The 16,804-nt window shown below is 45.6% G+C and overlaps 1 protein-coding gene across 7 annotated transcripts in view; it reads right to left on the reverse strand.

Annotated features, from left to right (window-relative positions):
- The window catches only part of TNC (tenascin C), a 97,575-nt gene that overhangs the window by 32,081 nt on the left and 48,690 nt on the right, over nt 1-16,804 (reverse strand). For 3 of the 7 annotated variants that reach the window (XM_028512267.2, XM_036022127.1, XM_036022129.1), the window contains exons 10-15: nt 15,319-15,582; nt 8,691-8,963; nt 7,863-8,135; nt 6,992-7,264; nt 3,665-3,937; nt 1,070-1,342 (exon numbers count right to left, since the gene is read on the reverse strand). In XM_028512267.2, the coding sequence (XP_028368068.1) occupies nt 1,070-1,342; nt 3,665-3,937; nt 6,992-7,264; nt 7,863-8,135; nt 8,691-8,963; nt 15,319-15,582 (1,629 nt within the window). The remainder of the gene's footprint in view (nt 1-1,069; nt 1,343-3,664; nt 3,938-6,991; nt 7,265-7,862; nt 8,136-8,690; nt 8,964-15,318; nt 15,583-16,804) is intronic. The other 4 variants (XM_036022131.1, XM_036022132.1, XM_036022130.1 and 1 more) reach the window with 3 other exon arrangements.

Raw genomic sequence — 16,804 nt, forward strand, 5'->3', positions numbered from 1 at the left:
GAGAGAATGCTGGCCCTCAGGCTTTTCTGCGGGCCGCCCTGATGGTGAGGACTGAAGACAGACCCTGCCTCAACCTCGGCGACTGATATAATAGGTAGCTCTGATGCTACCATGGCCATCGTTTTCTTGAATTCCCCAGAACCTGAGACTGCGAACTATTAGAAGAAATTCTCCCTTGTTTATTCCATAACTATTTTTTTTTCAGTTTGTGATGTCTTACTTTATCTGTCAAGAGGAGGCATTGTCCCAAATGTGCTGATGGCCACTTTGCACGGAAAAGGCTCTCCTTTCTAAATTCATGCAGACATTCCCTTCTGCTGCATGCCACCGAACGTCTGCCGTAGGATGCATGCCACAGGTGTTACAAATTTGAAGTGACAGCCATTTACTCTTCTGCTAACCAAGCTCCTTGTTTGAACGTGACTATTTTATTTCCATGTTTACCATCTAACACTTGCTGTTCTGGGGGCAAGAACATGTTCTGGTCTTTTCTCTTTGAGGTGGCATTGGAATTGGGGTGTCCTGGCTGGCATGGTTTCCTTCTGCACTCATCTGATGAGGGATCTGCTCTTTTTTTATTGCTTTCTGAATTGAAAAAAAAAAACCCCCACAATTTCATGAGACCGTCAGGGTATTTGAGTATTAGGAGGTCAAAGGCACTAGGAAGACAAAGATACTAGGATAACAAAAAATATGACTTTTGAGGCCTGCTTGATTGATGTGATGTCTTTCTAACTCTGGGAGAATGCTCATTATGGCTTATGGCTTTTTGTTGTTGTTGCTACTGAAGGGGAGGGTGCTCTTCTCCAGATTCTATGTGGCAATCTGGACCAAACTACATTTAATGCTGCAAACGTCCTGGTCAGCGACAGATCAGGCAAGGGTCTTAGTGGAGATCCACTACTTGGGCTGCTGTTGGAGGAGAGGTGTGTAAACAGTGCTCCAGCCTGGCATCGCAGAGGAGTTACTGCACTGGGGCCTTGCTTCGGTGGGCGAGAAGGAGCTGCTTCACCCTGCAAGGAAGACCCTGGAGAGAGAGCACGTTAGAAGTGGGAGGATGTGCGTGTACCTGTGGTGGCTGTGATATTGATGGTTTTGGTCCGGATGCTGGGAGCAAGTCCAGAGAGGTAGACAATAAAATCATTACTAGGGTGTAGCCCTGAGATGTGGGCAGTTCGTTCAGCACCAGAGATTCTGTATCGCATCGTCTCCAGTAACCTATTGGAATCAATAATTTCAATGGTAAAGGTCTTGAAGGCTCCATCGGTAGCTGTCCAGGAGAGATTGAAGCTCTCAGGGGTTATGTCAGAAACATTTAAGTTTCCAATTTCTGGTTCTCCGGCTGAAAAAAACAATGGGTAGGGGAGAAGAAACAAGTAAATTTGAGTTAATCGTTTGGCTGTGTTTTAAGGTTGAAGTTGTTAATAGAACTGTAGTTGGGGAGAAGGATCTGATACCTGAGAGTTATGGCGAAATGAAAGTGTTATTAATCAATGCCGTTGAGGGAGGAAGTTTGTTAAAAGAAAACACAGCAAGGCGGGTACGGCGGTTGGATTGCCCTGCTCAGGGGCTGCCCCACAGGATCAGGCTGGCGGAGACCAGCATGTGAGGAGACGCGCTGAGTGACAGCGGCTGGACTGGCTGCGCCTGAGCCAGATGCTTCTGGGAGCCCCAGCTCGAGGATGCTGGCCACTGGTCAAAAGATATGAGTTCTGGCAGCTTCCAGTCTCCTGAATTGCACTCAATAGACCGAGATTACTTGGCTAGCTCCTACAGGCATCTTTCGCCTCAAGGGAGCTCCCATCTATTCAAATGAAAACTAAATAATTCCGATGCCAATACCCTCCCTAGATGGTACCTGCAGGCTTCTGATTTTGCAACTTGAAAGAAATTGGCAACTTGTCAGTGTAATTCTTGATATTTTCTGTAAACTTCTGACAAGGGCCAGCCGTTCTCATATTCTGTTAAAATAGCTTGTCCTGTCTTAACTGCTCTCTGTGGGCCAAGAAGGCTAGTATTTGCGCTGCCAACCAGCAGAGCTGTGCCAGGACAAGGCAGTCAGGCAACCCTGTTCAGCCAAGAAATGACATTTTGCCTTGGAGATGGTCCTACCCAAGTTTTTCTGAGCAACAGGAAGAATACATGCAGAGGGCAGGCAGAAGCAGGGTTTGAAAAGCTAATACTGTCTCTCTCTCTCTCTCTCACTCTGGCAAGGAAAGAGAAAGCCTTCCTGTCCCAACGGATTTGGTGAAATACAGATCAGATGGGGTTATGGGCCTTCCTCCCCTCATACTGACACATCAGAAGTAAGAATGTTGTTATCAGTAAAATGGAAAAAAAATCCCCATAAAACTACTAAGAACACCCAAACCGTAAGATCTGCAGGAAAGATCAGAAGTGGAGGGTGATTTCCCTGCCTTCTGAGAAGGGACGGTTTGTGGATATGAGCTGGAATGAGCCCAGGTACACCCAGGGCAGCCTCAGCTGCAATTTTGAGGCATTTGGGATCCCCGTTCATTCAGTGGTTGCCTGTGCAGTATGTTTATCTCAGCAAGAGATACTAAAATGATTGAAGCTAAAAAGTGGAGCTGTGTTTTTGGTAGAACCAGCTAGGACATATAGGTTTGCATGAGAGTTCAGTTGCAATAACTACCTAAAAATGGGGTAGCATATGCAGAACCAACAAGACATTCTCTACTGAGCTCCAAACCCACAGTGGCCCCTAGGAAGATGGACAAGGGCAAACAGTGCTGCAAGGCTGCTCACTTTTGCAGCCTCCCGGGGAAACACTGAACGCCTTGTCCCTCTGCGGAGGGATGAGTAAATTACAAGGCACTGTCCTGGGTCTGAGCTGGGAGTGTGCCGTCCAAAGGCCAGCATGCCGGGGAGCGACTCTTGATTAAAAGAGCAAAATGGGCATTGGATCTCTGGCATTCATAGCCTGAGACGTTCCTTGCTTCAGATGCTGCTGCATGTACTTCTGTTAATGAATGGCTTTTTCTTTGGTACTGTCTCCAGTCATAATTGCATGATATTTTTTTCCCTCCCTTGTTGCTGTAGCTATTTGCCAATTTGGTGTTCTAACAATGACTCAGTAACTGAGACAATTGCCCAGCAGAGAGTAATTCAGTTGCCTTATTTTACTCAGTGCATTTTAAAGAAACATTTGAATTAAAACATTTTTTTAATGCAAGAATGACAGTGCTCCTACCCTTGAAGTGTTCTGGATGGTAAAGCACCATTTCCAAGCAGCAAAAAGACTCTCTGAAGTAAACAACCTGCACTCCACCAGCACTCACACAGGGGAAGGGTTGGCTTTTAGTTATATCCAAGCACTGGAGAAGAGAATTAAAACTTTCAGGCTGTCTTCTAAACCAGAAAGGCATTCCATAGAGATGAGAGATGTAGTTGTAGAATTAAGCAGATAAAGTCTGGGAGAGGCAGGAAGCTGAAGCTCAGAAAAGGTAACACCTATACTGCTCATTCTTGAGACAGCAAAGGCATCTGGACCAAGGCACAGCCCATAAGGAGGTCTCTGACCATGCACGGCCAGCAGCTACAGGGCGCATGGAAAGGATTCAGACCTGGAGAGAAGCTGCCTCCCTGATCTCTTGGAGAGAAAGAAGAGACCGGGGGGAGGGCATCTACATGGAGAGGAAGGTACCTGTGGAGGCCTCAGTGGAGAGCACTGGTGTTCTATAGCCCCGGATCACCCCATAGATGGTAACTCTGTAAGGGGTGGCGGCCTTGAGGCCCGGGATGTCCATAGCCCGCAGGCTGCCGGGCACCGTGAGGTTCTGAGCTGCCTCCACCTTGTTGGCCTCCTGCACCTGAATGACAAAGTGCTCATAGGCCTGGTCAGCTGCGGTCCAGTTGAGTTTGAGGCCATCCCAGCCAACCTCAGTCACGGCTAAGTCTCCCAGCAGGGGGAGCTCCTCTGAAGAAGGACAGAGAGGTATTTGTCAGTTCTGTAAACCAAAAATGAAGAAACCAAACGTCCCACAGCCCAGCGAAGAGAGAAAGGGGCGAGAGAAGTGTGTGTGTGTGTGTGTGTGTGTGTGTGTGTGTGTGTGTGTGTGGTCCTTTTTGGTCTCTGGGTATTTCCAATTAGAACTGTGGTACCTGGCCACAGCTTTTTGTTTCAGGAGTTGAAAATCTGTGCTGTCCGTCCCCGAGATGACAGTGCCATCTGGACCACTGCACAACCCGCCTGTTTGTCTCTGAGCGGGCACAGCCAGAGCTTAAAGGACAATTCGAAAAGCTGGGACTGTGGGTCAGGCTAAAGGAGGTAGGGATGTTTAAAAGTGTAGGCTTTGGAGGCAGCTGGGCCTTGGTTAGAATTCCAACACTGATGCTTGCTAGCTGCGTAATCTTGGCAGGTCACCAACTCATCTCTGAGCCTCACTTTTCCCACCTTTAAAAGGAGCTGACCGTACCATTTCACCGGATTGTGCGATGATTAACTGGTGCTATTTATAAACCTCTGAGTATCCTACCTGACACATCCTGAGTGCCTGGTAAGTAAGTGACAGCCTAACAGACACATCCTTGTTTTGATGTAACTGCACAGGAACTTCATTTCTTTAATGTGACTTTTTCCTTAATTCAAGCAGCTTTGCCCTGTCTAATAGCACTATGACTCATTTGCCTTCTTTTGACCGATCTTCCTCCTCCGCACATACTGCTCATCCATTCATTCCCTTCTCATTAAGCCCTCAGGACAGTTAGGTTCTGGTCAGCATCAAACCTCCTTAAAGAACAAAGCCCCAGGTTTGTTGATCAGGAGAACAGAGTTTCTGCTGAAGATAACATCTTGACCTCGGTGTTGTGTCAGCCCCAGACCCGTGCCGGTGGAACAACCCTACTGCCCACATCCTTTCGAAGCCAGACAGAACAATGCCACGGCTGACATCAGCACCAGATGCACTGATCAGCTACTCCCTACCCTGGCCCTGACCAATCAGGTGCGCCCACAATCCTGATTCCATTAGTCGCTATGATTGATGATCCCCCCCCCCCCCACATAACCCATCCCCTACAAGCCACGGGGAGCCAGGTTTCAGAGCATTAGCTCATAGACTTGGTGCTGTTTCCTTAAATAAACCCTGACTTTCTTTGCTGCAACCCCCCTTTTGTCTCTTAGTGGGCTTTGACATGCATGGGCAAACAACTCCCTTCAGTGTGGTTAACAGTGTTTCCCCGTTGCAAATTCTTGGTTATATTGGAGAGAATTCCCTGCTTCATTTCATTACTTGACCTTGAAGAGATCATCTCATTGCTGGACATGTGCTATCTGACTGGGTTTATAAAGCTTCAGGTTTGGACAGGTCTGGTGTTTTCTCTCTGGACTTTTCTCAGCTTTCATTGATCAAAGGTTCTGTACTGGATTCTTGGACTGGTGCTTTCCCTTCCACCGTCTTCTGCTAGTACTTTGTGTCTGAATGAAGAATGCCTGCATCCTGAAGCCAGGCCCTTTGTGGGAAGTGAGGGCTCACTTTAACTTCCAAGTGATCATTGCTTGGTAAATGGTGCAGAACAGAACCTGCTATTTATTTTTCTACAATGTATGGAAGGAATTTAATGTAGTTATTATTGCTTATTTAGGAAGTTTAGGTTCAAATGTGAAAAAGCCCCTGCTTCTCAAGGTTAAATGAAATCTCTCAGTCTCTCTTTCTAAAGCTGAAGTGGCTGTGGATTCAAAGTTAGAAATGAAAATAACTGCAGGAATTTTACTGTGAGAGTCTGAGCAAACTTGTCCATTCAGAGGGACTGTGTTCCAGCGGTGTTCCACATAGACCTGGTATCTTTTTGCAAAAACTGGGTTGGGGCCCTGGGTCTAGGCAGCTCACCAAGAGCTAGGAAGGAAGCTGGTCATTTAATTGTCATAAATGGGGTTCCTTGTAAGATTTGAGGTACAAAGGAGTTCTGCTGCTAAAAGCAAAAGTTTGCAAACTACAGATGTAGACCATTAGCATCCTGCATCCAGTCCTGCACAGGTCTCAAAGGCCCCTTTCACACGTGTTTGGTTTGAAGCTGCTCTAGGAACCATAGGACCGGGACAACCTGGTCAGCCTGTGGGGCTGCAACATTGCCTTTCTTATTTTTGGAATTGCATGCAGTTTCTAGCAAAGACTAAATATATGGGTTATATGTGCACAAGAAAAAACAGTTTTTAAAATTAGATTATTTGGATGGTGGTATCAAAACAGACTATATAGTCTAGAAAATATCATGAGTTTAAGGCTCACCATAAAAACCTTCCTACCAAATATGTGGCCCATTTTCCCATAGCTCCTTTTTAAGAAGTTTCTAGAAACCTCATGACCAGTGTGAAGTTTTTGGTAACAGATGAAGCAGCCTATTTTCAGGGGACAAATTGAAACAAATTGATTTTCCTCCTCCAAAACATGGGAGTCAAATGTGGCTGCCCTTTCGGGGAAATGTTCCTGCCCTGAGTGGCTGTTGGAGAAGAGAGAGGCTTGGTAATTTTAGAAGATGACTACATCATTTCCAAGGTGGTTCTGTAGAGGCCTGGCTATAAGCTGGATGGCTAAGGCCACGGACGATTAGAGTTCTCTAGAAAGTTCTGACCTTATTCTTGTGCCCCGGCCCTACTGTTTATGCTGTTTTTATTATGGTATGTTGCTACTTGATAAATTTAGGTATTTGCCAGTCAGTATTTATTGGAGGGTGGGCACTTCGCTGAGCACTTTCATGATCTCATTTACCGCCCCTGACAGTGTTCTGCAGTAGAGGTCTTATCTCCAATTGGAAGGCGAGAAAAGCAGGCTCAGAGATGGGACATGATCCGCCCTCCCCAGAATATTCGACCAGTAAGGTGGAACTCCAACCCAGACCTTCCTGAGTTATAGCTTGTGTCTGCGCTGCCTCTCAGCAACACCGAGACAGGCTCTGCCACGTGGGGCGTTTTCTCTGTTCCAAAGACAGGCTGCCTCAATCACAGTCCCGGTCAGACAGGGGGTTCATATACCTGTGGTGACCTCCACACCAAGGGGTCGAGTGCTGCGGTCCCCGACCTCGCCGTGCAGGGTGATTGTGTAAGGGGTACCAGCCCTGAGGCCTGGGATTTCCACGGAGCTCAGGCTGCCAGGAACGGTGAGGCTGTGAACTTCTTTGGCCTGGCCAGCCTCCTGGACCTCAATGACAAACTGCTCATAGAGCCCTTCCGGGGTGGTCCAGTGCAGTGTGAGCGCATCCCAGCTAACCTCGGTCACTGTGAGGTTTCCCAGATCTGGAACCTCTTCTGCATAAGGACATAGAATTGCTGAGTTACTAGAAAAGCCTGTTGCACGTTGGATGGCATTTTGGTGAGGATTGGGATGAGTTGTCTAGACGGTGTTGGTTACAGACACATAATCTCTTCACAGCAGCTGCTGAGCACACTCGAATAGCCAGCATTAAAGCCAAGCTTTTCCTCTTCGGGCGTTGGGGATGAAAGAGAGCTTTAGGGATTGTTCACAATTTCTATTTTTGACATACCCATGGGGCTTTGGGGAGTCTTTTGATATGTTCTTAAAATGAGCTCAAACTTTTTTCTACTTGCAAATTGTGCTTTCCAACTTCTTAAATATTATCACTGAAACTTGCTTTGAAAGAAAAGTCACCTCTCACTTTTGTAAAGGAAAAGTACATGGAACTTCCCATGGGACTGGCTACCATGCTACCACTTGGACTTGGCCATATAAGGAATATGACACTGAGACAGAAGCAGGGGTGATTCACAGGTTTTCCCCAAGGTGGTGGGGGGGGGTGCTGAACCCTGTTTAGAGCAGGGAAGAGTTTTGATCCCTCCTGAGAAGAGACAATGGGAGGAAGAAAATTAATGAGTTAGTTTAGAATACCTGTCAAGACTTCAACAGAGACAGGGGTTGTGCTGAAGTCCCGAGTGACCCCACGAATGGTGACGCTGTAATGCGTGGCTGCTCTGAGCCCAGGCAGGTCCACGGACCTCAGCCCTCCCGGGACGGTGAGGTTCTGGGCGGGCTCTGCCGAGCCAGTCTCCTGCACCTGAATAAAAAACTGCTCATAGGCTCCTTCCGGAGCACTCCAGTTGAGCTTGAGGTTGTTCCAGCCCACCTTGGACACGGTGACCTCTCCCAAACTGGGAATTTCCCCTGGAAAAGGACAAAGAACCAGTTTAATAATCAAATCACACATGATCCAGGGGCTCTGTAACACAAGAACAGGCATTATGTGACTTAAAAAGAAAAGTGACTTTCTTTACGTAAAGGTGCATCATGCAGCTTCCTAAATTTGTGAAATAGAGCAAAGGAGGTAAGGTGTAGGAAAAGATTCGTTATCTTATTTCATTAAGGAATAGCCCTAACCTCCAGTAGACAAGGAAATTAATTTTTTCCTTTTAAATAAAATGCCTTAATGCCCCTTAGCAGGAGGGAGTCTGTTTGTGAAGCTGATGGTCCTTGCCTTTGGGGCTGAGAGTGTAACCCGCAGGCTGGACTCTGTGGAACTCCAAAGGGCATTGCCCACATGGGGGTGAGTGTGCAAGCTGCCCCTGGAGCCCTGCAGCCTCACAGCTCCCCATTCTCACACACCATAGCGCTATAACCTGGGGCAGAACAAGTCCATCCAAAAGCAAGTTGCCACCGATTATCCTTGGGCAGTTTCCTGTTGGAAAAAACAGAAGCTATAGACAGAAAGGTAAGAGGTACCTGTGGAGGCCTCAGTGGAGACCACTGGTGTTCTATAGCCCCGGATCACCCCATAGATGGTAACTCTGTAAGGGGTGGCGGCCTTGAGGCCCGGGATGTCCATAGCCCGCAGGCTGCCGGGCACCGTGAGGTTCTGAGCTGCCTCCACCTTGTTGGCCTCCTGCACCTGAATGACAAAGTGCTCATAGGCCTGGTCAGCTGCGGTCCAGTTGAGTTTGAGGCCATCCCAGCCAACCTTGGTCACGGTGAGGTTTTCCAGTTCAGGGGTGTGGTCTGAATAATGACAGAGATGGGGTCAGTTAAACCATGTCTCAAAGTGCTTGCTTCGTGGGAACCCCCAAATGGCACCCTGGCTGCCAGTGCTGAAAGGCCACAGGGGCCTGAGTGCTGTGTGTCACCGACTGTGTCCCTGAATGCGTCCTCAAAAGGTGCTGTTGCAAAATAACAACAGAAACATCAATGTAATACTTGTTTTGCCTGGTTGTATATTTGGTCTTGTCTTTTGGAAATGGTATTTTCCTGTTGACCTGTGGTCTATGTTATTACTGCTCTTGGTTTCAGTTTATTCCTCCATTTCTTCAGTTATTCCTTGGATTCTTGGTCTGAACTATCCAGCCTCCTGTATTTTTAGAAATTTGGCTCCTCTTAGATGTCCTGCCTTCTCATGCTTCCTTCACTCCTCTATATTATTGTCTCCTTGTGTTGGAATTTTTGTCAGTTTCCGGGGTTCAGATTGGCTTACATAAACAACTTCAAGAAGCTGAGAGATAAATGAATATAGTACAAGTAAGGCTGAACTGAGCAAGGCGGTGCCTCTGTAGAAAACCGTCCCTTACTAGACAGAAAGACTGAGGCCCTAGGAGAAGCAGTTAAAATGGGATGTGCCCTCTGTTCCACCTCCTGAGCACACACACGAAGTGCAGCTTAACTCTCTTGTCTGAATATATACAATTCAGAGTTACAACATGCCCAGGGCTGAGCTTAAATGGACTTTGCATGATCTAGGAAGAAAGGACTTTCTCTGGAAATGGATCCTGTAAAAACAGAGTCAGAACTGCTTTGAGTTTGCTTAAAAGATCTTTTCCCTCCTCTATTTATGCCTTACACTGTTTGCTAGTTTTAAATGAGCTCTGTGTCCATTAAGGCAGGCTTCTAACTTAAAAATCTGAGTTTGCAATTGTATTGAAGATATCCTTTCAGAGGGGAAAATGTTTCTTTTCAAGAATCTATTGAATTCAGACTTTCCCAGTTCTTGGGACTATTCTTTCTAATTGTTTAATATTGGCAAAGTGTATACTCCTTCAGATCTTGTTTGATCTAGAACATGGGTCTGCAAACTATGATCTGAGGGTCCAGTCTGGTCTGCTGTCTATTTCAGTAATGGGCACACTGACAATAGTGTTCATATTTTTAAGTGGTTGGGGGGAAATCCAAAGAAGAATAAATACTTCAAATATATGAAAATATATGAAATTCAGGTTTTATTGGAATGTAGTCGTGCTTGCTCATTTATGCAGTGTTGACGGCTGCTCAAACCAGCCTTAAGTGCACTGGCCCTTGTGAGGCCAGGAGCAGAGCTCCAGACATAACAATCATGTCCTTGACCTTAGGATTTCAGCACAACCACACTCAGGAGCATGCCCTTTACAGTAACCCAGCAGTCCTCTTGCATGACGGGACATGGGACAAATCTAACCTCACCAAAACCTTAAAGGTGAAGGAAATTGATCCAATAGCTCATAAACTCTCCTCCTTATCCCACTTTCTTCTTTTTTCACCTCCTCCTCTCAAAACTGCTGGTCCACAACTTGACATTGATGATTTCCCCCTTTATGTGAATCAAGTCACTCTTTCCTTTGCAGCTTTTAAACCTCTCTCTCTAGTTCTGACATAAAACATATTTTTTCCCCCATGGAAGAAATTTTCAGGTACCAGGTTGTAAGAGATATGAGAGCGACCTAACTGGGCAGGGAGGAAGGGATTACAGGTTATCTATTAAACTGTGCCAGTGCAGATGGATGGAGGGAGGGGAGGAGACCCACATGGAAAAGGTCTCTTCCTGATGAGAGCCATCTCTTCTCCTTGAACCAGTGTTTTATATGCCACCAGCACTGCATTATGCCGTGCTCCCCTCCCCCACATCCTGCTTCATCTGCTCATACAGTTGAGAGTGATTTCACCTAATGTTACGTTTCTTGGTGAATACTAATAATCATGGTAACGGTACTTCCACCAAAATTTCTGGCTGTTCTTCCATCCTTTTGTCTTTTGAATAGGGAGGTATGTAAATCAAGGAAGATTATACTTTCAAGTTTAAAATCAAGTTTCTACTTAGTGAATGATGCTGCGATTGTTTCTGTAGCATGTGCCCTTGGTATCCCACCTAAACCTTTTCACTAAACCGGTCCTAGTCAGATAAGTATTTGTTTATCAATGAATAAAATCAAAGATAAATTAAAAGAAGAGGGATCAGAATAAGAAAAAGGGATATACTGATATTAATAAAATTCAGCAGACAAGGGCTGAGGTGGGGACCAAGAGGCTTCCCACAGTAAATGTTGACTCTACATCTCAACAGCAAATGACACACTGGGGGCTCACTGCCCAGGGAGCCCAGCATTTCTGTTGTATAGTTCCACACTCAATCTCCTGGCATTTCTTTATGAAAAGGCTGTTGTCTTTTTCTTCCAGCTGTGCACTGGCATCTACCCTCTGAACAATGTCAGTGGGCCTGGGAAATGAGAATTTCGAAATCCCATTTCTGGGCTGATGGTGGGTTGACCAGCTGGCCTGAAGGAATTTCTGGCTGTGCCAATTTCAGATCTTTAGATTCCCAACATCTTGTAGATGATAAAGTGTTAAGTAGTTTGCCGCCTTTAAAATATGCCTTTTTGGAAAATTTATTATTTTAAGCTGGTTATTTTTAAGAAACAAAACACTCAAAGAGAAGCTTTGACCTTTTCCCTAGCTGCTTAAATAACTGCGGTCCCTACATGCTCATAAAGCACATGCCTTGTGCTTGCCTGTGTCCAAAGCCCTGAGGATATAGTGCTGGATAGAGGCAGAGTCCTTACATTTTGGTTGGTAGTAGGAGCCAGACAATAGATAAGTAAACCAATTACTGGGTAATATCAGGCTAGGTAAGTGTCAAGAGGGACCCTGGAATGCATGGAGGGGTAAATCAGGATGGGGGCACCATTTTATATCAGTGGCCAGAGAAGTCTCTTTGAGATAACACATGAGCTGAATGCAATGAGGAAGATGCCAGGGGAAGAACTAAGAGAACAGTGGTAACCAGGCAGCAAGAAGAGCATGTGAAAAGGCCCTAAGATAGGAAGCAGCAGGATTGGCACACTTAAGGAACAGTGAGAAGGCCGAGGTGACAATGGGGAAATGAGTAAGGGAATGAATGGTGGTAACCGGGTCAGAGAGACGCGAAGGGCCAGAGTCTGTTGGGTTGTGCGGTCTGTGGTAGGGTCTTTGGATGTTATTACATGTGTGATTGGCAGCTAGGTTCTGCATACTTTTAATTTGGTGCCACATCAAGGAAAAGGTTTGCACTCTGGCTCAATTCCACAGCTAGAACCCTGGAATTCCCTGGGAAAAATGCTTTGGGGAAGCCAATTCCACAGCTTCTGTGGAAAATCCACAGATGATGAGTGGCACTTTGCAGACTTCTGCTTTTAAGAATCTAGTGATGCAGAACTGGGAGTCCCTTTCTTTTGAGGTTTGAACCTATAGTCTTTTGACATTTCAGGACTCATAACCACATAACACATCTACCTAAGAGCTCCCACTTTTCCTGTCTCTTTTTCTTTCCCACATGCTTATAAAGGCCGGGGGCCTGGACTCCAATTTCTTTACATATTCCATAACACAGTCCTGTTTGCCTCTCTGTGTCTGTCCAAAAGCTTACTCCCATTTTAGGCCTGATTCTCAAAGGCATTCTGTGTTCCTGCTGCATGCTCTGCCTCCCATTTACAGCAAGTGGAGTGTCGTGTTTTCTGTTTATTAGATCATGACTTCCCCAGAGCACAAACCTGTCTTAATTGCTCTAGCATCCCCAGAACTTAGCACAGAGCATATTTGTAGTGTACTGTTGGCTATAGTAAATGTTAAGAGACTTGGGAAGACAGAATTCAGGAGAAGGAAAGAAATGTCCCCTTCACTTTTAATAAAATAAAATAATTCTATGGAGAAAGCTATAGAGAAATATTATGGAGACAATGGGTAAAGAACCAATAAAAGGGACTGTGCACCCTTTTTTTTTCTATAATGAAGAATGTATTTAAATATCTAACATGATTTCTGTGAAACAGCATTAAGGAGGCATGCCTGGGAGATGAAATCATGAGCCTTTGGGGTGCCAAAACTGGACTCTCAGTCAGAGACAAAGTAGTTCCAGCCTGTGGTTCATTTGGAAGCTTTCATCTCTCTGAGCCTCTGAGGCCTGGGTTTCCCTACTGGAGATAGGGGATAATGTGGCTACAGGGTAATATGATTAGATGGAGCTAGGAAACTCTCTATGATTCAGTAGTTGTCGAACTCAGGGAAGAGCAAGGAGAGAGAGAAGAGAAAGAGGAAGAGAGGGGGAGAAGGAAGAAGAGGAGGAAAAAGAGCTGGAGGGATTTCCTATTTTTTGTTTTTCTGATTCTTTATTATCCCTTGATACCTTATAACAAGCTGAAACATTCACCTCTTTACCATGGATTCAATCCTTCCTGGTTCTATTCTGCCCCTTCCTCACCTGTGATTAAGCTTCCTTTCCACAGGATCCTTGATGATCATCTCAGAGCTGGGAGGGAAGCAGTCCATGCACAATCCGTAGAGTTGACCACCAGAGCTCACTTTAGACTCTCTGAAGGGGCTACCTTTTGCCTGACAAATAGTCCTTCCCTCTCTCTCTCTTACTTATAAACAGCCATATTTTCATGTGGGCAGCCACATGCTCAGCAAGAAGACTATCTTTCTTACAGCTTGGAACGGCTGATAAAATGTGAAGTCATTGGTGAGGTTTCCAGAAAGACTCATCTAGTAGCTACTCCTTTTTGGTTTTGTTTTTTCCCCCTTTATGCTGCCTAGAACACAGATGTGAAGGCTGTACTGCAGCAGCCATGCTGTGACATGGAGGTGACTTTGAGAATGGATGCCAAGAATGGAGAAATGAGGAGAGAAGGAGCTGGGGTCACTGATAATTTGGAACTATCCCTGAATCACTGAACCTCAGACTGACTTTATGAGAGAGGAGACCAACTTGTGCTGAAGTGACTGTTATTTGAGATTTATATAATATGGCGGCGAAGGTACTTGTAAATGTACCTTCAAAAGGTACAGAAAAAGGGACTTTTACCTTTGGAAAAGACTCAGAGGTATTTCCAAATTTGTCCATTACGACCTCTTTTCTGTTTCTGGAGCGTCAGCTGGAATAACAGCTCTGCCATGACACTTTCTCTTGTGGCTCCTGACTCTTCTCATCACTCCCTTGCCTTGACTGAGTCCCATCTAGCATTCTGAATGTCTAGCCTTCAGGTCTGTGAGCAGGAGCATGGGAGCTAGAATGTCAATGCCAAGTACGTGACCCACTTGTCCCTCCAATATCAGCACACTACAGTGTATTCAAGTGGGTTCTCAAGAAATAATTACATTGAAACTACAGACTATTATCTGTCAAACCCTGATGAATTAACATTTTCCAACTGTACATCTTTTATATTTGGGGGCTAAAATTATATGTGCATATTTTTCACATGTGAAGAACTGATGTGTTTCTTTATTTTTCATTTTTGCTACTGAGGAAGTGTGGCAGCAGGTACAAAGTATGGAATGACTGGGTGAGAAGAGACACTGGAGGTCAGATTAGCCGCCATGGGGCCGTGAAATTCCCTCTTAATGACTGAAGAGAAAAGAGAAAATGAGAAGGGTACCTTGGAAGGCTCCAAGGACCATATGTAAATTTGCAGTAACCTTAGAGGAAAGCAAAAGACCTGGAATAGAAACATTTAATGAAAAATAACCAAAGAATTATTACCAACATCATGGTCATCTTGAAAAGGAATAAAATGAAAAGTAAATTAATTTTTAGGCTAAACGGGGAGGGGGACAACAAACAATTTAAAAGACTCTGTACAGTGCACAAAATAAAATTTAGAACCAAAAACAAGCCGAAATCCCGATGGTTTCAGTTTTCCTAGGGAGAAATAGTTGAAAACCACTATTGACTGCCCAGCAAGGGAACTTTGCCTAGTCAGTCGACAAAAGGAATAGATAAGTGAATAGCTCTTTTAAAGGGGCATGTAGAGGCTATATGAGTAAAGAAAGTAGCAGGACTTCCCATCTGGTGTTCTTCTTCTTTTTTTTTTTAAAGAGGGAAGAGAGGGAGAAGGGGAAAGAGAGAGAGAGAGAAGGAAACATCGATGTGCAGTTGCTGGGGGCCATGGCCTGCAACCTAGGCACGTGCCCTGACTGGGAATCAAACCTGCGATGCCTGGTTCGCAGCCCGCGCTCAATCCACTGAGCTATGCCAGCCAGGGCACCAGCTGGTGTTCTTGTGTGAAGACAGCCTAGCAGCTGAGTCTGCCAACCTCTCAATCAACAGAATGTCTGCAGGGAGCTCAGCGGCTAACCTCACCTGTGGACGCCTTTACCCGCGCGGGCTTGCTCCTGTGCCTGCCCTTCTCTGCTCTCAGGAGGATGGAATATTCCTGCCCAGGTTCCAGGCCTCTCAGGACGTAGGAGGTGGTGTCTCTGGGAAGCTGCACCTCCATCGGCTGGCCTGAGGCGAGGCTGTAGTTGAGGCGGTAATGGTCAAACTTGGCCAACGGTGACTTCCAGAACAGGGTCATGGTGGTCTCCGTCTTCTCTGAAACCCGAAGGTCCTTGGGTGCGTCCATATCTGGGAGGAAGACACAGAGGTGAACCCTCTTCAGGCTGTGATTGAGGCAGGCTGCTTCCGGAACTGAAAGTCACCTGGCTCTGGGTTGCAGCCCCACACCCCCCGGTAGACTGGCTGGGTGGCTTCAGAAGACTCACCTAACTGGGTCTCAGCTTTCACCTGTGGAAGTGCTGTTGCACGTTACCTCACCCGATTTGTGGAAGACTGAAAAGAATATAGTGGGATGTCCCTACCATGAAATGCTACTCAGTTGAGAGCATTTATAAGGGATTGACTATTGATACAAAAACAACTTGGATGGATCTCAAGAGAATTATGCTGAGTGAAAGTCAATCTCAAAAGGTTGCCTACTATATGATTCCTTTTATGTAGCATTCTTGAAACCTCTCAAAATTATAGAGATAAAGAACAGATCACTGATTGCCGAGGGTTGAGGATGGGGAGGGAGGTGTCATGGCTATGAAAAAGGAAAAGAGATCCCAATGATGGAACTATTCCAGGTCTTGACTGTAGCAGGCCATTCAAAAATCTACATGTGATAAAACTCCATAGAAGTTAATACACACTCACAGATGAGTGCGTGTAAAACTGGTGACATCTGAATATATCTTTGTCAGTTTCTTGGTTGTGATATTGTGTTTTTTTTTAATGTTAGGGTTTTTTTAAAGATTTTATTCATTTATTTTTAGAGAGAGGGAAGGGAGGGAGAAAGAGAGGAAGAGAAACACTGATGTGTGGTTGCCTCTTGTGCAGCCCCCAACTGGGAACCTGGCCTGAAACCCAGGCACGTGCTCTCGGCTGGGAATCAAACCAGTGACCCTTGGGTTCACAGGCCAGTACTCAATCCACTGAGCCACACCAGCCAGGTGATACTGTTTTATAATTAAACAGTTGTTACCACTGGGGGAAGCTGGGGGAGGGGCTTAGGGGGTCTCTCTGTATTATTTTACAGCATGCGAATCTACAATTACCTTAAAATAAAAAGCTCAAAAAGAATATGTAAGTGCTCAGCATTGGCTCCTGCATAATGAGGAAGCTCAGTGAAGCATGAATTATGTCCCCCTGCACTCCGGCCTCCCTTTTCTTCACAATATTTAGGGGTACATCAGGAGGAGACTGGCAGAGAGATAGAGGAAAGTGTTTTTTTTTTTTTATGTTTTCCAGAAGAAAAGAAAAACCTTGAAGAAAGAAGCAAGGGCTTCGAATCAGGTAGCTCTTCACC

Source organism: Phyllostomus discolor, chromosome 3 (assembly GCF_004126475.2).
Source record: "Phyllostomus discolor isolate MPI-MPIP mPhyDis1 chromosome 3, mPhyDis1.pri.v3, whole genome shotgun sequence".
Taxonomy (NCBI): Eukaryota; Metazoa; Chordata; class Mammalia; order Chiroptera; family Phyllostomidae; genus Phyllostomus; species Phyllostomus discolor.